The sequence below is a fragment of the Aulostomus chinensis genome, chromosome 15 (genome assembly GCF_037954235.1).
Source record: "Aulostomus chinensis isolate RoL2024-O1b breed Wild chromosome 15, RoL_Achi_v1.0, whole genome shotgun sequence".
Lineage (NCBI taxonomy): Eukaryota > Metazoa > Chordata > Actinopteri > Syngnathiformes > Aulostomidae > Aulostomus > Aulostomus chinensis.
Window position 1 is genome coordinate 20245216 of NC_141334.1, and position 22723 is coordinate 20267938.

General features: G+C 39.9%; 1 protein-coding gene across 3 annotated transcripts in view; it reads left to right on the forward strand.

The window, feature by feature from the left end:
* The window catches only part of nova1 (NOVA alternative splicing regulator 1), a 29142-nt gene extending 13207 nt beyond the window's left edge, over positions 1-15935 (forward strand). For all 3 annotated transcript variants that reach the window (XM_086225825.1, XM_086225827.1, XM_086225826.1), the window contains exons 3-4: positions 6639-6805; positions 7565-15935. In XM_086225825.1, coding sequence (XP_086081951.1) covers positions 6639-6805; positions 7565-8584 — 1187 coding nt within the window. In that variant the 3' untranslated portion in view covers positions 8585-15935. The remainder of the gene's footprint in view (positions 1-6638; positions 6806-7564) is intronic.
* The last annotated feature ends 6788 nt before the right edge of the window (positions 15936-22723 follow it).

The following is a 22723-nucleotide window of genomic DNA, read 5'->3' on the forward strand; positions in this document are numbered from 1 at the left end:
TTGGTTGCAACCATAGTGCTTGGTTTACGTGTAGCTAGCATAAGCTGCGTACCACTTGCACTTTAGAAACTATTGCTATCTAATAAATGATATCAGTAATGTTAAACTGTAGATTTACAGAACCCAGTTATTCCTCTTTGAGCTAGTTGTTGGTAACTATTGGTAACAATGGCAATAAAAGAGGTTGTTTCACTGGAGATGTGCCTCATAGCTGAAAGCGCTCTCTCCCAATCTACTTTTGGAGACTCTTGGAACCACGCAAGAACTGCAGGAGATCTTTTAGAGCTGTATGTGACTTTTGAATTTTAAAATTTAAGTTCATTTTACTTTTTGTAATGTAGCTCCTCTTTTGACTTGGTTCGCTGTATTATGACACATGGCAACCATTAACAGTGCACTCTTCAATCCAGCACTTTCAGTCTGGTAGTGATGTCACACAGGTATAGAAATGTAGTAAAGAGCTAAACTTGCCAAAATGTTAGTTTCATTCAACACACTGAATTATCCTTACATGCAACAATTACCATTTTGTTTTATTCATATCCACTTGTCTTCACAACTCCCAAGCCTGTCTACTGTTGGATTATTTTATTTATTCATAATGATATATTTGATGTTAGCAGCAGAATGTGTGTTTAAGATATTTATGGTGAAATTCTATTTTTCCCCTCATTGTAAAATATCCCATGAAATGACCAAAACCAACTATTAATTGCAGTAGAGCTGCATTGTTGTAAAAAAAACAAACATTAAAGTCAGTCATTGTACTGGTTGACATCTTTTATTATTATTCTTATTACCAGGATGACCACAGTTTATTTTGAGTTAATTCTCACCAAATGTGCTGAAACTGTTCCCCAAATAAAACCTACAGTGCCCATTTGTATTGGCAAAACAGCCTTTCTAAAAATTGAATTCTATATTTTTGGATTCCATTGTGTCCATTGTTTGTTGAGCTATGGGTTGGGTGCTGTCATAGAACTCCCTGACTGACTCCCTGATTTTGATCTCTGACTTACTTCTCACATTACAAACCAGCCCCCTTATCTATCTATCTATCTATCTATCTATCTATCTATCTATCTATCTATCTATCTATCTATCTATCTATCTATCTATCTGTCTGTCTGTCTGTCTGTCTGTCTGTCTGTCTGTCTGTCTATCTATCTAGAGATGTCATTGTTTTAGGGGCAAGGCCATTACTTGTGTGACATCACAACTACATCCTGATAATCTCTTGCTTTGATCTCTGACCTTTGTCTCAGCCATCATGTGTGTTATCTCAGTCCGTGCCATGCCTGAACACTGTTATCTTTGATCTCTGACTGCTTTGATCCCCACGTACCTACAGACAAATCAAAGCTGTCTAGAGTTTTGTAACCTTAGGCTATCATCTCAGTGGTCTGTGTTCTTGGACCCTCAGACCACAGTGTATTTGGTTCAGCACTTCCCCTGGGCATCAACAATTCCGCCACATAGCATTCTTATGTTTATAGAAAGAAGATTGACATTTTTGGCCTGTGGTACCAAACAACTGCAGTCTTTAAAAATCTGATCCAATCCCTGGACTGTAAGAGTGCACTCTTTATGGTGTTCCAGCTATTAGTAAAGTCTCTGGTGTATTTTAGTACAACGCACACATCACATGCTTCTTTACTGCAGACCTAAATGATATCAATTACTCGAGAAGGTCTCATAGAATCTTGTTTTTGCCTTCATGTGCAAGTTAAAGCTATTACTTGTCTGTCTCACTGCTTATTAGGACCAGATACACACACTGCTGCAAAAAGAAGTCTGTTATGTGAATGGCTTTTTCTCTCCTCAGTGTTAAAAGCCAGGGAATTTCTATAATAAGCATGAAGTATTTATGTCTTGAATGATGTTTGCAGTTGTTGAGAACTTCTGGCCAGAGGATGACATAATGTAAAAGTTTTCTCTGATTGAATAATGTAAATAGAATGCTACAAATGATCCAAGCATTTAAAAAGAACGCTGTATGGGAATGGGCATTATTTCCAACAATGAAATTCTCTCTCAATTTGATGTGTGAATAATTACTTGGCAAATTTAAGTATGTGATGACATTAATTATGGGTGATACTTTATGCTTGAATAAATCAAACAAAAGATGTGGACTAGCTGACGCAGAGGTAGATTCACATCATGGGATTAAAACTTTATTATATCAGATTCAAGAGTCAAGACCTGAGAGTCACTGGGGAAAACTGAAGGCTGAGGTGTTTGAGCTCAGGGGCACTGACACATTTCGCTCCCCTCCTGCCAGCCGAGGGATGAGCTAATGCTTGCTGCAACCCAAAGCAGATAGCATGTCTTATGAAATTTGTCACCTTTAAAGAGAGACAGAAGGCAAAAGCTTCAACATTCAGAACGCTTCAGGCCCTCTTTATCATATTGAATCTGTGAGAAAAATTCCATACCATGGCCTCCATTCTGACTTGGCAGCAGCAGTGTCACCCTTTTGACGAGTTTTTGAGGTGCAGAGATTTTTAACTAGATGATGCTGAAGAAGATGGCCTAATTTAGATTTTTTTTTTCATCTGTCAGTTCAAGACAGGTTGCTCAGTCCAAAGAAGACTGAGGTCCAATCACTGTCTGCAAGCCCCAGTTCTTTTAATGTTCACCTCCAGTGTCAGGCTTTCCCACAAATGGGTTCCAGACTCCTCATATTTCATGTTTTTATATGTGCAAGAACTTTTCATACAGAAGAATTAAGACCTTCTCACCCTTTTATTCAAGTAGGGTCTCCATTAGGTGCAGTGGTAGGCTGTAATTGTGAACAGGCTTCATAGGAAATGACATTGACTCATTACAGCCTGGATTTTGGATGTTTTTGAAAGTCCACCAAAGGCAGTTGCCTGGCGGCTTTGTGTATATGATTACAATGACTTGTGTTGGTCATTCAATGTTACTAATGATGTTTTATGATGAGTTTATATCCTGATATAAAACCGACATCAGGTCAAGTGCTTGGACTTGTAGATTTTTGTGTCTCTTGAAGAATGATTGGCAGGTGCAGCAAAGCAACACCAACGGTGCACTGTGGTCGGGCACTCGGGAGAATTTATCTGTGGCCTGTTTATTTGACTATGAGTCAGATTTGAATGAGGATATGATTTATTTCAATCGCTTTTTGACAGAAGTAGAAGGTCTGATTTAAGGCTATATAGATTATGTCATAGGCTAAGTACTCTTTCGGCTGTAAAACAATCGATAGATTATTTCTGGGTGTCACACATTCCCTGCAAAATAACTTGTCTTACTATCAGAGTTTATTCAAGTTATTCTCATAACATCTGGAAATTCAGAAGAGCTGCACAATTTAATCATTTAACCACGTTCAAATAAGAAAGTAGCCAGCTTGGTTAGTAAAAGTATGCAAAGTGCACGCTCTGCTCATGAGAGAACATACATACAACAGCATACATCCTCCTGGCAGCATGGGAATGTTGCTACTCACAAAATCCATATAATTTGAATTGCGGTTAGACTTATCGGGTGCCAGTGACCTTAATGAGCATTGTGAGAACTTGTTTGGTAAGTCTTGAATGTAAATGACATTCATTTACATGTAAGTGTGATGCACTATAAAGGGGCCCTATTTGTTTTTTAATATATTCAGAAATGTCACAATATTCACATCTTATGTGTCCAGTGTTTTCTGATAATGATATAATAAAAAAAATGTAAATCCCTGTGGTTGCGCTGACTAATGGGATGTATTCTTTTCCTTTCTTGTTGAGGTGACATGACACAGATTTCTTTTTAACAAGGCACAATGACCATAGACTGTTGGACTCCTATTCTAGGCCTTTTGTTTGCCATCCTATTTTTTTGTAGCCAGAGGTGAAGATATCTGGACAAAAGAGGTGAGCTGGGTTGGTTATACATTCCTCTTTTTTTCTTTCAAATTTCTAAACAATCTTGCAACCAGTGGAGTCACCCCCTGCTGGCCATTGCAAGGATTCAGCTATAAGGCACACCTACTTTGACTTCCCCTTTCCCCTTTACGACCTGAAGACCAACACCTTCACCTGTTACAGTGATGCTGTGGTAGATGGCAGTCTTTGCTGTTTTTCCATCAATAAATGTGTAACAGCAAAGACTGCCATCTTCAGCCAACAGCCAACAAGCTTTTACCCAGATAATTTGTTTCACTGTGAATATTCTCCTAGCTTTACGCCACTTATTCCTTTAGTACGGTAGGTTGTTTTTTTTTTAGCCTTGAGCACATGGTGGTAGATAATTCTCATGGGACTATGCATAATGTAGGAGAATTAAAATGTTTGTATTAATTAGGCTTCAATGTTGTGATGGACTACTACATGACAGGTAAATGAGTTCCATCTGTTGAAACACCTCCAACTGTGTCTTATCTCATGAAAAAAACAGTCTTTAGTTTTAGATCTTGCAATTGGTGTTATAATTTGCCAGTCTATACATAAGATGTTAAAAATTCTCATAGATGTAGGTTGATTACGAAGAAACCAGTTTGCTCGGAGCACCAAGCCACATTTCAAATAGTAATGAATTCCCGAAGAACAGTAATACTTTTGTCATGTTTATCAGTTGGAGTAGAAGAAAAATTGCAACAATCCAGACCAGGTGTTTTTCTCAGCATGTTTCTAACAAATCGAACCACCAAAGATGCAAGTTACAACTATAATATCTCTCTATGAGCTTTTTACTTGAAGAGATGTTGTCATAATACCCTTCACACCCTCAGCAGTGGTATTTCCGCTTGAAGCACATCAGCTACAGAGGCGGCCCTTCAGTGTGGCCCAGGGAGCATCTGCATACTCACTACTGAAAGAATGTGGCCAAATGTGGCTTAGACCACCCCCTGGTATCAAGGTACATCCGTTCAGGACCCTTGAGAACCTGAAAGGCATTATGCATATTTACCCATGGAATCCAACCTTCAAGAATATCTCTTTAACATCTCTGGTTTTGCATGCTTCCAGAGGGTTGTCCGTCAGAAGAAAGTGGGCTATTACTGAGGTGGCCTTAAGAGGGGCTAAAACACCTTGTTTCAAATAACCTATGAGGGGTTGCATTATCATGCAATTATTAGGACCCTATGAGACAACGAGTAGAATAAATAAATGAATAAATAATCTTTTTTTTGGCATTGACACATTTTTACTTAACAGTAAACAGAGAGGGCTGCACGGTGGTGCAGTGGTCAGCACTGTCGCCTCACAGCAAGAAGGGTCCGGGTTCGAGTCCCGGCTCGGGCACGGGATCTTGCTGTGTGGAGTTTGCATGTTCTCCCTGTTCCTGTGTGGGTTCTCTCCGGGTACTCCGGCTACTTCCCACAGTCCAAAGGCATGCAATGAGGCTGATTGATACTCTAAATAGACCGTAGGTGTGACTGTGAGTGTGAATGATGTTCGTCTCTATGTGTTGGCCCTGCGATAGACTGGCGACCTGTCCAGGGTGAACCCCGCCTGTAGCCGCTGGGATAGGCTCGAGCCCCTCCACGACCCTTAATAGGAACAAGCAGAAGAAAATGGATGGATGGATGGAGTAAATAGCCAGGAAACAAGGGAGAGAGCGAGGGGGGCATTGTGACATAAAGCAAAGAACCTCCGCCTGGGATTCAAACTAGGGTCAGCTGCGCATGTGACATGCACTCTAACCACTCAACAGCCTGAGCAAATCATTAATATATAATCTGAACTATTAATCATGCAAAACTCTAGTTGGTCCCAGAATTAAAATGTAGAACGATAGAATAATGGCACCCCTCGAAGGTTCAAAGTTCAAAGGTAACCAGGTCAGGCCAAGTGTCTCCAATTAGGGTCTTTTCTAAGGTGTCTGACCTGACCTATTGACTTCAAATTCATTGCTTGACTTGTGTTTGTCTAATTTTAGAAGAGTATTTTGTCCTATAGATCCTTGGATTTAGCTGTACACTGACATTTAAATTATTGCATAATTTCAAAGAAGAGCAGTTCTGTCAGACCGTCAGAAAATGATCTGGTCTTTCTCACTCTATCAAAAGGGTCAAAATGTAAGATTTTTCTACCAAAACATTTATACTATCTAAATTCAGGTTGTCTGTTTACCCATTAAAGAAATTTTGAGGCATTTCATATTTACAACAAACCAATAGTCAAATGTAAAAGAAAGCAAAGGCAAGAGGGTTGATACAAAAGGGTGAGTGTTTTAAAAATCGTGCATAAAGGACTCGTTGTTGCATCACCTGTTACCACAGCTCAGCCCCTTTACCATGGCAACGGAATGCTGGTTGGGTTGTCAATGTGGGTGTATAAAGAAGCCTAGAGGAGAAACAAGTGTGTGTTTAGTCTATTAGATCTGCAAGGCAAGTAAGCCTCAGAGTTACATCACTGAAGAGACCCCCCCCCCCCCCCCCCCCCCCGGGGCTTGCTAACCAAGCTATTTCTTATTCCTTTCAGCTGTTTCTCTGTCTAATTGGAGGAAGCAAGGATTTTTTTCAGTAATTGGGTTTCTTTGTGAGGTGTCATTGAGCATTTTTCATTGCCAAGACATCTTCATATAAATGTAGATTTTAGTGAATCCCTCAAATCTGCCAAATACTTACTCAGAGCTCATTAGAGTAACTCATCACTTGTCTTCCTCCTCTCTCAACACAGGAACAACAGAACGTGTCTGTCTGATACAGGGTACAGTCGAAGCCCTCAATGGGGTCCACAACTTCATCGCAGAGAAAGTCCGGGAGATGCCCCAGAGTGCCCAGAAACCAGAACCAGTCAGCATACTGCAGCCACAGACCACAGTCAATCCCGACCGTGTCAAACAGGTGAGGTACAGTCAGTTGCATCAGCTATATATTAAGATAGACAACATACTTCATTGTGCTGTGCAAAAAAGAAACCAAAAAAATGCAGGCGCTATCATCTGGTGCTAGTGATGTCATTCTGCAATGTTGAAATCAGAGGAAGCATGACAGGGAATCTGGAATTAAGGTACTGCTTGACCCATTTGTGACCTTCTTGTTTATTGCAGAACTTCACTTATTTAGCCTATTTATTTTATGTCCTCTATGCGGTGGTTTGGGTTTTTTTTTACTTTTTTTTTTTTTACTTTGGCCTGTGTCTCTAAAATGGAAGAGGCAGGATTTAAGACCTGTACAATGGCCAGCCACCAGGGAGCAATCAAATCATTTGGTATCAGTTTTGGGAAGCTGTCATGTGCAAAGCTGTCATGTCTATCTTGATATGCAGGCTTTGGTCAGTTCATGAGGGTGTGTGGTCTCTATAACGTAGGAAAGTTCACTTCTAGGGCACCTTGTTCATTAGACAGTGTTAGCTGTTCTGTGGGCCATGACCCACAATCTGGTGGGGTCAGGAAAATGTGAGGGTATGTGGTTATTTTTACCAACAGTTTTTCATAGCAAGAGCCTTGTGGCAGCTGCAGCCTAAACCCCTGGGATTATGAAATCGCTGAATAAAGTGGGGGGTGAATCAGGGAGATAACCCTCTTTCTTTCAGCCATTTATGCTGTTAAATTTTTCCGTGTTCCTGCACTGCAAGTTTACATTATATTTCTTTCTCCACAGGCCAAATTGATCGTACCCAATAGCACAGCTGGGCTGATTATTGGCAAGGGTGGAGCCACAGTGAAGGCAGTGATGGAGCAGTCAGGAGCTTGGGTGCAGCTCTCCCAGAAGCCAGAGGGCATCAACCTCCAAGAACGAGTGGTAACCATCAGTGGTGAGCCTGAACAGAACCGCAAGGCTGTGGAAATCATAGTACAGAAAATCCAAGAAGACCCTCAGAGCAGCAGCTGCCTCAACATCAGCTATTCCAACGTCTCTGGCCCAGTGGCTAACTCCAACCCCACTGGATCCCCTTATGCCAACACAGCAGAGGTGCTGCCTAATGCAGCTGCAGCAGCCGCGACTGCCTCCAGCCTTCTGGGCCAGGCTGGCTTGACAGGAATGGGTGCCTTCCCTGCTGCCATGTCAAGCTTCTCTGGCAATGACCTGCTGGCCATCACCTCAGCTCTCAACACACTGGCCAGCTACGGCTACAATACCAACACCCTGGGTCTGGGTCTTAACCCTGCAGCCGCCTCTGGGGTCCTTGCTGCGGTAGCAGCTAGTGCTAACCCAGCTGCAGCTGCTGCAGCTAACCTCCTTGCCTCCTACGCTAGCGATGCCTCCAGCAGTGCTGGCCATCCTGCAACAGGCCTTGGTGGGTTCTCCCTGGGTTCTCTTGCAGCTGCCACAGGGGCTTCCAATGGTTACCTAAATGCTTCATCCCCACTGATGGCCTCCTCCCTATTGGCAACAGAGAAGCTGGCGGATGGAGCCAAGGACGTGGTTGAAATTGCTGTACCTGAGAATCTGGTTGGTGCCATTTTGGGGAAAGGAGGGAAAACGCTGGTAGAATACCAGGAGCTAACAGGAGCCCGAATCCAGATCTCCAAAAAGGGAGAGTTCATTCCTGGTACTCGGAACCGTAAAGTTACCATAACAGGGTCGCCAGCCGCCACGCAAGCAGCGCAGTATCTGATCAGCCAGCGGATCACTTACGAGCAGGGCGTGCGCGCTACCAACCCACAAAAGGTGGGCTAAAAGGAAAAAAAGAGGAAAGAAGGAAAGGATGAAGACAGAGATAGAAGGGAATTGAGAGGGTCACAATGAATAGAAAAAAGAAATGTCCAAATATTTGTTCAATATTTCAGTATCAAATGAGAGGATCACAAAGGAGGAGGCGGGGGAGGCAACCGAGATAAGTGTGTGTGATATGTGAATGTGTTTTTAGGACTGATGTCCTGATGTTTTTTAAAAGTTTATGTCGAGTCCTTTTGACGATGGTGATCAGAGTAAGCTGAACTGGTCCACTGCCAAGCTGCAGATTCAAGGGTGAGGCCTCATGGTTTCACCTTCCTCCAAAACCTCATAGCTGTTTTAATTTTCCTTTTTATGTTAAAATTTTTGTTTGGTTTCAATGGTTCTAATTTCAGTTGCAAACCTCAGCTCCCGGTGAGTTGAGGGTGTCCGATGAAGTTCCAGCCAGCTAACAGAGCTGTTTCACTAATCTTGCTCTATGTGTACAATGCAGACTGCGTTGTTACCAGGGGAGAGGTTTTATGGCAAGCACCTGAGGTCACCTCAGTTTATGGGGAAGCAATCAGAGCATAAGTTCTTTAAATAAACCATATCTATGTTGACATATGTTGAATTCTGGCTCATATCATAATTGAAATTTCTAAATTTGGGTATTTTATATTTTCATCCATTATTTATTGACATGGTCTCATTCAAACACAAATAGATTATTTAAACCTGTGAATGCAGGTTGATCTGAATGTAACAAACAATATTAGCCTATTGCTATTTTTTATTTACAGGGATCAAATGTTGTGTTGCAGTGAAAGAAATGTATTACTCAAAACCCAGTCTGAACTTCACAGTTGCTGAGTACAAGTTCAGGGGTTAAAATAATTCATGTGAGAGGATAGAGGAGACACACAGGAATGTATAACTATATTTTACATAATACGTATAGATAATGCTCCCACAAATGCACAAACACTGAAACATATTTGCATATTCAGTCATAGCTACAGACAAAAAGATGTTGTTGTTTAACCCTTTCTTGGTGCTATAGGATTAGATTTGTCTCCTTTATCACAAATCAGAGTCTCCCTATTGACCCTGATTTAAAAAAGGCAGATGTGCCATCTAGCTATCAGTAGCCCAGCCTCACATAACAAAAAAGGATTCAAGGTGAAAAGCAGTCCACTCCTAATGCAAGATTCCCCCCTAAATTGCTCCCTAAATTCCTCCAAGTTTTACTTGACAATATTTTGGCCTCACTCACATATTTGTAATTCCCTTAAACCTCCGACAAGCCAGAAGCAGTGTCTAAGTGGTTCACAAAGGGAACAAAGCACTACAACAGCATTTTGATAAGAGAAGCTGTATGAACCAATATCTGTGAACAAAGCAACCATTGCGTTTACATTTAAGGCACCAAATAGTCAAGAGACACACACTAATGAAAGGGAAACAGAGTGACACTTGAAAAGAAGGTTTGGCCTCAGTTTTCCTGTGAGCCATCTTCTTAAATCTTCATCAAAAAACAAAAAAACAAAAAAAGGATTGCTGCAGTTCATCCAGGCAGCCTTTTATCATTCCCAAAAAAAGATCACTAACTTCAGGTGGAGCATGTTATAAAATGTGATGAAAAATATCTTAGATCATTGTCTTTCTTGGGTGATAGTTGAAAATAGAGAGGCAAACTGTTAAGAGCATTTCCAAGCAATCAAAGATTAACTTGGCTTCCTCCCGTGCTGCTATCCATGGCGTTCATCTTGAGTACACTGGGTCTCTGAAGACTGCACTGTGAGACATTAAGAACACAATGTAAAGCATGTCTGTCGCTACTGGGGTGTGAGTATATTTTAATGTGCACATCTATGTCACGTAGACAAGACCTAACAATACTGACAGAAGGAGGATTTGTTCTCCAGTGTTGTGTGACGTTTCTGTTTGCCAATACGCTGCACTTCAATTCGTTTCCTGAACCACAAATTACTTCTCCTACATGTTCCCGCACTGTATCCTCCAGTCTGATTCCCCTTGCTCCACGACATCATTTAATTGTCCCCATCAACCCAAGCTCTATGATCAGCTCCCTGACAGCTGTGAGGGTTGGTGCTGAGTAGTGACCAAGAAAATGATAACCACTCGCGCTTTTTGGAAAACTCAACAAATAGTCTTTTTTTCTTCTTCTTTTCATTTTTTGAAAGTAAATGGATTTGAATAAACTGTGTCTGAATATTATGTGTGGCAATGCAACAATAAGTGAAATCTTTCTTTTCACTATGAGGCTTTAAAGTCATTCATAAATACAATTTGGCCAGTCGTGAAATCATAGTGTGATTTAACCTTTAACTGCCCAAGATTTTAGCATATAATAAGGTACAAGCACAAACCAAGGGGACGTTTATCAATGCAACTGGACTGCTTGACTGCAGGGAGCTCTACTTCAAAACTCTGATTAATACATTGTGCCAAATGTAAGAACTCTCTGCCCCCTCATTAACTTTCCTCTTTCTCTCAACATTTGATTCCCCCTGCATGTTGCTCCTTCTTCTTCTTCTTCTTCTTCTTCCTTCCATGTCCTGCTATCCTTCTGTGCTTCTTCCTACACTGTGCTCTCTCCCCCTCTTTCTCCTTCCTCCTGTCTTGTCTTCTCATGGGCGGTGTAGGGCGTGCTGCTGGTGGGAGTTATGCACTACTAGGTCATGAGGGTATGAAAATATTTTTCCAGGCCATAGAGTTCACAAGTCTAAAATGCACAGAAAACACCTGCCTCCAAAACTGTGACACCCACAAGACAAACCAGCAACGTTAACTCAAAGTGTCAAATTCCCTCTATAAGAAGAACAAGTAGGATTTAGAGAGGTTACTATGGCCTTTTTAAGGGACGAAAACGTGTTTTTTTGTTTTTCCAAAATAAGGAAAATATTGGTTGAATAATTTCTCTTATGTCGGCTGAGCAAATGGAGCTCATGTTTCAGCCTCTAAAAGCATAGTAAGGACAGAATGCATATGAGGGAGAAAGTAAGATGGGAACTTGTTTGTGACCTCAAGCTGAAACAATGACATCCTTTATGCATATCCTCTTATCTGAAAATGACTAGAATTCATTTCTGTGGAATACAATATGTCATGTCATATGATCTATATGTACTTTATTGTAGCTATTCTAGTTTGTAGTCCAAATGCAGTCCAGCGTTGTCGATACAATGTGAACTATGTTATATTTGTGTGGATGATGAGAGTGCCAACTAAGCCTGATTAAGATTAGCTTTGCGATTTGTTTGTGCATTATGATGACTCATCATCAACCGGTGGTGTCCATATTTCTGTCATTGATGATTTAGTTTGACAGTAAGAAAATGTAAAGAATATTGGAAGCAATATAGTAGCATGTTGTCCTGTTTTGTGTTTTATGTCTGTTGTATGAACCTTTGAAATTACTAAGATTTTGAATGAATAGGTTTACATGTACTTTTTGTAAGTTATGAAAATGCTGCTATTTGATAAGTAAACTATACAAAATATTTTAGTTGAAAAGATGTCTGGTCTGTTGATTAGAAACGTGCTCTTCAAGGTTGGAGCATAAAACGAGGTGTATAGAATACTATACAGTATTGGTAAGATAGTAAAAGTAATAATAGACTCCATAGTACAACCTGTGCCAAACTAGACCTCCGCAGCTTCTGAAATTGTAGATGTGCGATCAAATGTTAGATATCAATAACTTGTTTAGAAGTGCTGATCAAGTGCCAATCAAACACTGTCTTTTAAGTTAAGAAAAGATAATCAAATACATTACTTAAGAAAACAAAGGACAAGAAACTTTGTGTGCATTGTTTTATTCCATAGATACATAGACTAAGAGTTAAAGATTGTGACTTTTATGGATCCATGTTGTTTTACACTCCATGCATCCCTTGTGTGTTTGTTTGACCTGTGGCTTAAGTACTGCTGTTTTCTCACAAATGTCTCTATAGGCCAGCATGGACTAAGCATAACATGTTATAAGCATTCATAACATAGCCATTAACAATCAAAAATGTGTTTGTGGAGTTAGGTGTTATCTTTTTGCACGTCTTCTATTGCATGGTATCAAAGAAAAATTTTGGAGGAAAAAAAAGCTACAAAAATTTTGCGAGGTGACTCGCAACATTCAATGACATAACGCTGCATGCAGTCAAATGTAAAGCACTTAAGTTTACTCGCCTCATGTTAAAAAGTTGTTTTTCATGTTGTGAGTTGGGTGGGAGCTCATTATTGTCATGTTGGCCCCCAAAAAAAAAATTACATCTCAGATCAAATTCTCATCAATCATCTCTCTAGATGTCATTAGAGAAGATATTTTGATTTATAGGTACAGTGAGGAGTATTAAAAATGTGAAACAAGCAAACGTGAAAATGTTATTCAGTGCATTGGCTCCTTGTGTTTTGCTTTTCAAAGATATCAGACACTCATTTCTTTACAAACAGGTTGAACCTCATAAAACCTGTGCCCATAATGTTTTAAGATTCTTTACTTCACAGCTTGAAAGCCCAGATCTAATCTATGAATGTACCCATTTACTCTTTTTTAATTACTTTGAATGTTATTAGTTTTTAATGTAAATTCAGGGCAGGAATGTCAAATACATGTAGAGTAAATATCTATGTCAATAACAGATTTCAGCTATAGTCAGGTAGGCCTCACAGGGCCACAGTCATGAACCAGATATGTTTTAACACAATATCCGATCCGCTGTCGACATTATCTTGTTTGTTTGGTGTTGCATAAATGCACTTTACTGATCAGTGGGTTATAGTAGGTGTGAAACGAAGCAAATCCTGTTCAACATGTCTTTCTTTTGCTGTTGCTCTGATGTCACTTTTATTTATTAATTCCCTGATCCAGTTGAGTCTATGAATGATAGAAAGGGCTGAAGTCTCCAACAAAATAGAAAAGTAGCACCTTTTTCTGAACCCTTGAAGGCTTCTCTTTCACATTCCCTTCAGCAGAGGTTTGTGTCAATCACTGAGTGCTTTGTTTAGAACCAACATGCGAAACATCACAAGGGATCTGTACACTTTTTTTTTTGTGCTTATTTTCTCCAGCATATTGGGACTGGGGGTTGAAGGCACTGAGGGATGATATCTCAAGGTCTCAACGTCAGATCTGAGAGAGGCACCAGCAAAATGAAGATCCCTGTATGAATGATATTTGTCTCATTCTTCTGTACTACAAACCCCAGTCCTTGCATTTACTGCTTTACTTCTGAACGCCAAATTGTTAATGGTATCATTCCAAAAATTGCTATGTTTGTTTTCTTTTCACTCCAAATGTGTCCTGGACGTTCATCCACCTGCCCCGGAGCCCTTTCACACAAATTCTAGGACTGGTACCTGCTACAAACTGGCTAAGGCTGCTTGCTCCTCTCTTAAAACCTCTTCTACCTGAGTCCACTCTCTCTCAGCCTACATGAGTTTGTGTTTCGTTACACTGAGCACCCGCTACTGTGTCCGCCCTTTAAACGGATTAAGGTATTTCTGAGCCCTTTTGACTGAGAAAATACAGGATTCTTGCCAACCAGATGTGGCCATTTTTTCTTTGTCTTTGACCCTCTGAACCTCCCATGAACTTAGTTGACTTCTCATCTGCAAGAACTCATATTTATGTTGGATAATTTATTGTCAAATTCTGCAAGATTTCACATTGTTTTCTGGTTGTCGGGATAATTTTGCAGGGTTGAACGCTTGCTAAGTGTAAACTCAAGAAAGCATGCCCGTACCTTGCAAACAGTTTTACATCATTGTGAATTTTCTTATTGGGTCAATTAACCTCTGTTTATTCCATCTCAGAGAAAAAAAATGGACTGACAGCATAATATTCCACCCTAAGCAAAGTGATGTTTTGTTGACTGGGTGCATTTCTCTTGGATATTAGTCACAACAGTTCTGTCTTTTGTTTGTGGCGAGGAGAATCTGTGAAAGTCCCCAGTGTTAACTACCTAAAGGGCTTTCTAGGACAGCATTTATATGTCTTTTAAAAAGAGAAGTCCTCTGAGTATATTCAGAAATTTGAAGAAAATGCCTTCTAGTGCCATTTTGGAAAATGTGTGAAAGATTTTTACGGGAAATTTTTGTCAGGAAGAGTGCCAAATAATTCCATACTGAGCCAAAAGGCAGCTTGCCTACATAACTTAATGTTCGATCACTGGAATGGATCTGTCCCATTTCCACTCCCCTTGACAAATCTAATTTTATAGCCTTTGAGCTCATGTTCCATTTTTGTTATGCTGCCAGTCTGTTTACTGTATATTTTCTAAATGATACGCTGTTGATAAAAAGACAACAGGTACTATGGTGAGGGAATGAGAGGACTTTAAAAGTGTCATTGTTTTTATTATCCGTTTATTTGAACATTATTCATTAATAGATTTAACGGTAATGACTATTTAATGTAACTGTAGTACTGTGTTTGTAAAAGAAATTCAGTGAGTTGTGTTTTATGACTCGTGGACTACCAGTGAAGTCAGCATTTCAGTGTTAAATAATTGAATTGTTTTTTAAAGATTATTTTTGCGACGGCAACAAAGAGTCATTATAAATGTTCATTTTAACGTCACTTGTCTTCTGTTGCTTTTTCTTCTCCACCTCGTCCTGCTACTCTGTCTCACTGAAGTAAAAGGTCAAGTGTTTATATAATTGCAACCAACACACTATAGATCTGTTTCTGGGTGGCTGAATCAGAGTCCATATAAAATATGAACAATGTTTACAAGGATACAAGGCTCATATAATGAGAAAATGCTCAAAAGCAGCATACATTTGTTTACAGAGGGCAGCATTTTAGATGTTGAATACTGCATTTAGTTTCTCATTATGTTGTTTTTCAGCTTTAAAGACTTCTTTTTTTGCTTTGAAGTCGTACTGACTTTGGTCCAGATCATCTGCAAACAGGAGCGTTTTGCTTAGTTTAGATAAGCATTAAATGTTTGTCTTCTCTGTGAAAACATTTCGAACACAGGCAATTGCATGGTGGAGTTAACTGAAAGATTTGGGGATTTACAGTCCAGTTCACCATTTTAACAGGAGATGTATGAGTGGAATTATCCAACTAATCTTGCACACAACTGAAATTTTTTTTGGTGAAAGTGTCCTGTGGGCTTGCTTTCAGCAGGTAAAAAACTCACTTTGTAACCTCAGCAAAAATGATTGAAAACAGAGAGCCTCCTCCCTTTTGATGTTTTTACCTGCTGTATGAATAATGTACTTCTGTCCAACATTTATTTATATTAAATATATAAATAGGTGTTCTTTGTGTGTGTGCCGAAAATTACACTTTTTTTTATCACTTATTCAATGATATTTTCTACCAATTTGGGAGAAAATAAAGAGGAACTGGTAACAAACCTCCACCAAGATGAACTTTTGCCTCCTGGTATTTACATGCTTATTAGAGCTGCAAGCAGCGATGAGCTGGCCCTCCTACCCCTGCACATAAAGCAGTGTGTGGCTGTTACATAGGGATGGGGGGACCTGATAACATTTGGATTTTGCATGAAACAGCAAACTAATGCATGCGCTGTGGTGCAAATCATTAGTCTCAGAGTAATTGCATATGTCATATTTTGGCTGAATTGAGATATCGGCCCAACTCCTAAGGCTGCCGAGTCACTGTGCCTTACTGGCTCAATTTGGCCAAAATATGACTTAGGCAGGGCAGCACGGTGGTGCAGTGGTCAGCACTGTTGCCTCACAGCAAGAAGGTTGTGGGTTTGAGCCCCAGCTCAAGCATGGGGTCTGTCTGTGTGGAGTCTGCATGTTCTCCCAGTGCCTGTGTGGGTTCTCTCCAGGTACTCCGGCTTCCTCCCACAGTCCAAAGCAACTCTAAATGTGTGAATGGTTGTTTGTCTATATGTGTTGGTCCTGCGATGGACTGGCAATGAACACCACCTCTACCCCCAAAGTCAGCTGGGATGGGCTCCAACCCCCCACCCCCCCCCCCCCCCCCCGCACGGCCCCCAACAAATAAACTGTATAGAGAATTGATGGATGGATGACTTAGGCAGTAATGCTATGGAGCTAATGAAATAAGGCTTTCCGGTTCCACTCGGTGGTGTTAGAGATAACACGCTGTTCAACATGGTACATCACATGAAGACTGTAATTTTGATGAAAATTACAAATTTGTTAAATGAAGCTTGTTTCCTATAGCCACAGGTGGCGCTATAACTTCATTTCAGCTTGCAAATATCTTCATACCAGGATTCTCATCCAGTGTGTAAAGTTTTAGAAAGATCTGACCATGTACAATTAAGGTATTACAGTACAGGTTCCTGTTCTATGACCAAATATCAAATTGGCTGCCTTCCCATGATTACACTGTTTAATTGAAAGTCAAGTGCTGTGTGCCAAATCACATGCTTCCATAGTGCATACTTTTTTTTTTTTTAATTGAGTATACTAAGCACACTATGTGCTCAATTCCGCAGTGCGCGTGTTTCGAAGATGCAGTGTGGTCCCAAATCGCATTCTGCCGCATGGCGCACTCACCGGAAATGACGACGCGATGTCTTCTTCTACGCCGATTTGTGACCGGCTAGCACCGCATCCGCATCAGCTAATTACCGCCACCTTTTGCCTGCGCTTGTTTGTCGATTTATGAAACAGCAAAACGAACAGTCATCGCGCAATGTCCGCCTTCTATTGGCTGAAGATGCAACGGTATGTATAGTTTATTTGCGTGATCTATTTAACAAAACAGTTTTGTGACAAGTCTTTTTTTTTTCAAACCCGTGTCTACACACAATTTTAAATTTGTCCCCGTTATTTAAAGTATGTAAGTATTATGTAAAGAAGACTCTATACAAGTCAGTGTCGACCGACTCTCACTACAGAAGTCCGCTGCCATCTTTATCGATTAAATGAGTGCGGCGAGTGTCCACAGTCGCATACTCAAAATCTCGACCGAGTTGAGTTTGCATCCGGGTACTTACTTACTTTGCATACTCAATTTTCGCATACTGTCCATACTGTTTTTCCTACTTTTTTTTTTTTTTTAACAGTGTGTAGTATGGAAGTATGTGATTTTGGACACACCAAAGGTCCTCACGGTAACCATCACCATGGTCTCTAGGGGTTTCTGACCAAGTTTGAGATGAATCTGCTCGACCCACGGGGATGCGCTATGAATAATGTGCCCCCAGATTTAATGGGTTCTTCCTTGGCCTGTACTACACCCCTCCACCAAGTTTGATGAAATTTAACCCCCACACTTTTTGCATCATCCTGCTGATAGTCAAACAGGCAGATGAATCGACAAAACTATGACCTCCTTGGCAGAGGTTAACATATAAAAGAACTTGGCTCTATTAAAGAAGCTGCTCTGGGCCAAATCAAGTCTTGTGTAAATGGATCATAAATTGAATATTAAAAATTGCATTCCATATGCAATTCCATATTTCATATGGAATGCAATGAATCAGGGCTGCACGGTGGTGCAGTGGTCAGCACTATCGCCTCACAGCAAGAAGGTCTGGGTTCGAGGCCCGGCTTCAGCACAGGATCTTTCTGTGTGGAGTCTCCATGTTCTCCCTGTTCCTGTGTGGGTTCTCTCCAGGTACTCCAGCTTCCTCCAACAGTCAAAAGACATCAAGAGGGGATGAGGTTGATTTATACTCTAAACTGACCGTAGGTGTGACTGTGAGTTTGAATGGTTGTCTGTCTCTATGTGTTGGCCCTGTGATGGACTGGCAACCTGTCCAGGGTGAACCCCACCTCTCACTCGAAAGCTGCTCAGATAGGCTCCAGCGCCCCCACGACCCTCAACAGAACAAGCGGTAAAAATGGATGGATGGAATACAATCAATAACACAATTTTAATGTTTTGATTACTATAACTATGACAAAAGCAAGTCATACTGATGACACCTGCCTAAAATATATCTGCGCCAAATTTCCAGATCTCAAATAATTCAGAGGACATATTTCCTTCAGTGTACTGAACAGATGTTGGTCATTGGTTCAGTAAAACTACCCGTTCTTCACTTGTGCTGCTCTTGTAATGACCTCTTGGAGTTGGTCAGTTTAAAATTTGACATGATATCATCCTCATCAGGTTTGTTTTCCATGTAAAGCTTTTTTTTATTCAAGGTAACTGGTAACTTGTAAGTTCATGTAAATGTAGTGGAGTAAAAATATTTCCTTTAAAATAAAGGGGAATAAAAGTACAAAGTTCCCTAAACTGAAAATACTTCAGTACACCTGAACATTATACATAAAGATCCCCTTCACACATGTGTTAGGGTACATCTGTGATAATATATGTTAAATAAGTAATGTATGTTTGACAGAAAAAAAAATATAATTACCACATTAATGCCACCTATCTTTCCTCATTAAAAATTCCCAGGGGTGATGCAACAGGCTAGGCAAGCCAATTTCCTGGGGCCCCAAACTAGAAGTGGCCCTTGAGAACTGATTTGCTGATATTTCAGAACTAACTTTTGGCCGATATCAGATATTTATCAATATTGATATAACCTCTATAAAAACCATTATATGTAATATTCACATAACAGAAAAGCACATGTAAAGATTTGATAAATTATGTCTTTGTTGCATCATGGAACTTAGGGGGCCTCTGTGCCACGAGTGTGGAGTTGGGTGGGGTGTTAACTGGTTCCCCAGGTTCCAGAGTACCAAGAAACACTCCTGTATAGATATGTTTAATTTGTCATTCATCTGCCACACATAAGAGTTGTTCTTTGTCTCTATATTGTCTATTCTCTTCCTTAGTGATGTGGGAGTTACAAGATTCCACTCATATATGTTACATTTTGGACCAGGATCGGCCTCCAAAACATTTGTAATGTCACTGTCCGGCTCATAGGACTGCAGCTTACAATCAGATTTTCACTGAGCACAAAGACAATTGACACTTTCACCAATTAATGTGAAAACATCTTCCATTTTCAAACTCTGCACATAGTGAGGCCCCAATATTCAACTGTTGGATATAAATAGAAGTACAATTCAAAGCTCTGCAACACATCAAACTGCCATGACTTTGAACACCATGAGATGTCCGGCACATTCATTCCTTCGCCACTGTTTGACCTTGTTCATTATCCAGCAGATGCATCCCTAATCTCCTGAGCTCAGCAACACACACACGTGGGGTGACATCACACATATGCGGCACTGTGACTACACAGAGGTAATGTTGGTATTTTTTGCTGATTGTTACATTGACCTAAGAACATACCCAACATCCAAAGATACATAATATTGGATTCAATGAAGGGTATTCTAATACTTAGATAAAGTTTAGAAAAATATATCCTATTTCGAAAAGATAAAATGAAGAGTGAGTTACCCTCAAGAATGTTTCTGTTCATGAGAAGAAGAGAAGCCAGCAATTTTTTATTGTCAAATAATGGCTTTAAACTCCAAGAAAGCATTTAACTGAATTATAAATGTATAAATTAATAAATGTAGCAAAAATCATCCTCACCGGTTTTGAGTTCATGGTAAGAAAACAATGTAATTGGTAGGAAATATATTCAGTAATGTCTGAAAGTCCACCTACTACATCCTTTGACCGGACTTAAAAATGAAAGTTTCCAACAAATGTACTTTGGAGAAATCCTTGAATTTGTTCTTGGATTATTGTGGAATCCAGACCCAGATAGACACACCAGCAGATGGGACTGCCTTGTGGAAAACGTGTGTGTAAAGCTTGTGTAACAATTGTCAGAATGACTAACTAACTTGTAAGTATGGCCTGACAATTAGGCAAATAACTGGATGACTAAGCCAGTTGAAATAATACCCGCTCAAAGGTCGTTGGTATTTTGGGAATCACATGTTGTCAATTTGAATGTATTAAATCCTGCATCTAATACCCTGTAGTTTGTCTCTTCTAATGACATCACGTAAGACTAATATTTATAATTCTTAGAATATCTATGATCTAACTTAGAGTATTCTGAACACCATTTTACTTCATCAGTATTGTTCAGTGGCTACGAGATCATACTGTTCAGTCTGATTTTTGTTATTAAAACAAAGGCATAATCATCTATCTTAGTTCAGATTCCCTGCGGATCTTAACTCCTCTGACATCTTGTTTTACCCTGAATTGAGGTGTAAATCCCTGCAGCAACATACGTTTAAGTCACATTTGATTCCTATTGTGAGACAAGGTACCAATGGGCTTGAATGATAAAAATGCGTTGTCAAGGTAACAGGTTGCTCTGAAGACTGCAAATATGTCGCATTGGGATGCTCCTATACAATATTCCAAGCTGCAGCCTCTGTTAAACTGAACCGCTAACTGCTGGAGCTCTGCATCTCACTCCCTCAAAGTCAAGCAGGTAATTGCAGATGTAATATTTGCATTCATAATTCAGATATGTTTAATAACCAGTCTGTCTTGGTCAGAATCACTGAAATGATTCACTGCAAATCTCATTTTCAAACTCAAATCATAGCTGCAGGAAACCTCGAGGTGTCACAGCGATTCCTTTCAGATGATGAATGAGAAAAATAGGTGGAGGGTGCTTGAGAATAGAGATACACTCAGGCACCCTTTAACATGGCTCCTGATGTAACCATGGATACCGCTATTTCATGGATGGAGTAATTTTAGCTGGAGTGGGATCTGAAGGATAGATATCACTTTCTGCACAGCACATTATACATTATCAAATCTTAAACATCAATCCAGACATATTCAGACTCATAGATGTTCACATAATCCCTTGGTTAATTGAAGCTTTTTTATGTGCATGATAATGGCTGAGTATGATGCACTGCAGCCTCAAGGCAGGTGTCAGACATAGAATGACTAACCACAACTATCATTAAGCAGATGGGAAAATTCACCCTATAACTTTGCATATTATAGCCAGAAAAAAAAAACAACTGTGAATTTGGGTATGCTTATACTTTATCATTCCACTCCAGTTTTGAGAGCTGGATGTTCAGTAATTACAAGAAGCAGCAGTCTATCATCAATATGTAGTTTGTGGACATGTTGCCTTTGTATTCATAAATACCATTTCTGTGCTTGGTAAAAGAGAAGGACAGCAGGTCTGAGACATATCAATTGAGCTGGTAAGGTGTCAGCACTGTCAAGAACTGGCAGCAAAGGATTAAGAAATGTAGCGATCAAAGAGAAAACAAACAAACTTGATTGTCAAAGTGTCGGGGGTCAGTACACCTGCCCGATATGATTTCAGCTACTGATGTCAGGATTTAATGGACAAGTTGATTAAATAGACAGGGATAAATCCTAGCATAATCCTTCACCTACTTTTAGTGGGAAAGAATGTCAGATATTCAATTTCATAATAGAATCATTTGTTGCTTTTTGTTTGTGAGGAGGATCCTGTTTAGAATTGAATGCCAACCTCTGAAACACTAAATGGATGCAGGTAGACCTAAATGCAGATGGAGTGGAAGTACCAACAGTAGGAATCCATGACCAAAATAGGTATGCCGACAGAGACTTACATTAAAAACAGAACTGAAATACAACAGACCTAATAACTGATGCTAGAGCAAAGATAAAAGACAGTAGGCTAACAAAGACTGATTAACAGCTGAACCTAACAGGAAGGAACATGGAGGTAAATACAAAAACTAGCACACAACACAAAACTGTCACACTTGAAAGTTGATTTTAAGTTTTTACTTTAATGGGCTGTTTTTGTCTGCTGGGAGTCTTGAATTTTGGTTTTGTATCCTTTCTTGTTGCACCTAGTTTCTCCGTTGTAGTCAGTTCTTGTTTTATTTTGAAATTCACTTTTTTTGTTGTTGCTGTTTTGCCTGTCTTTCTCTGTTTCCCTTCTTTTTTATGTGTTCCCCCGTGAATCGGTCTTTGTTAACACCAGCTCTGTTCTTAGTTCTTACCCAGTCAGCTCCTTCCTTCCTGTCCTGTTCTCCCATCTGCTTCTTGTTATGTTATGAGTTTAATTTGAATTTAAAGCACGAACAGAATTCTAGTTTTGTTTGCTGTCATTTTGGTATCCTCAGTTTGCTCATGGTTCCATTTCCTCACCTGCATAGTTAATGGTTAATGGTTTCCCTTGATTTTAGTTTTGCAAGTGTATTTTTTTTTATAAATTGATAAATTCCTCATTTCATGCCTGCCTCTGCATCTTGGCCTTGCTTACACAA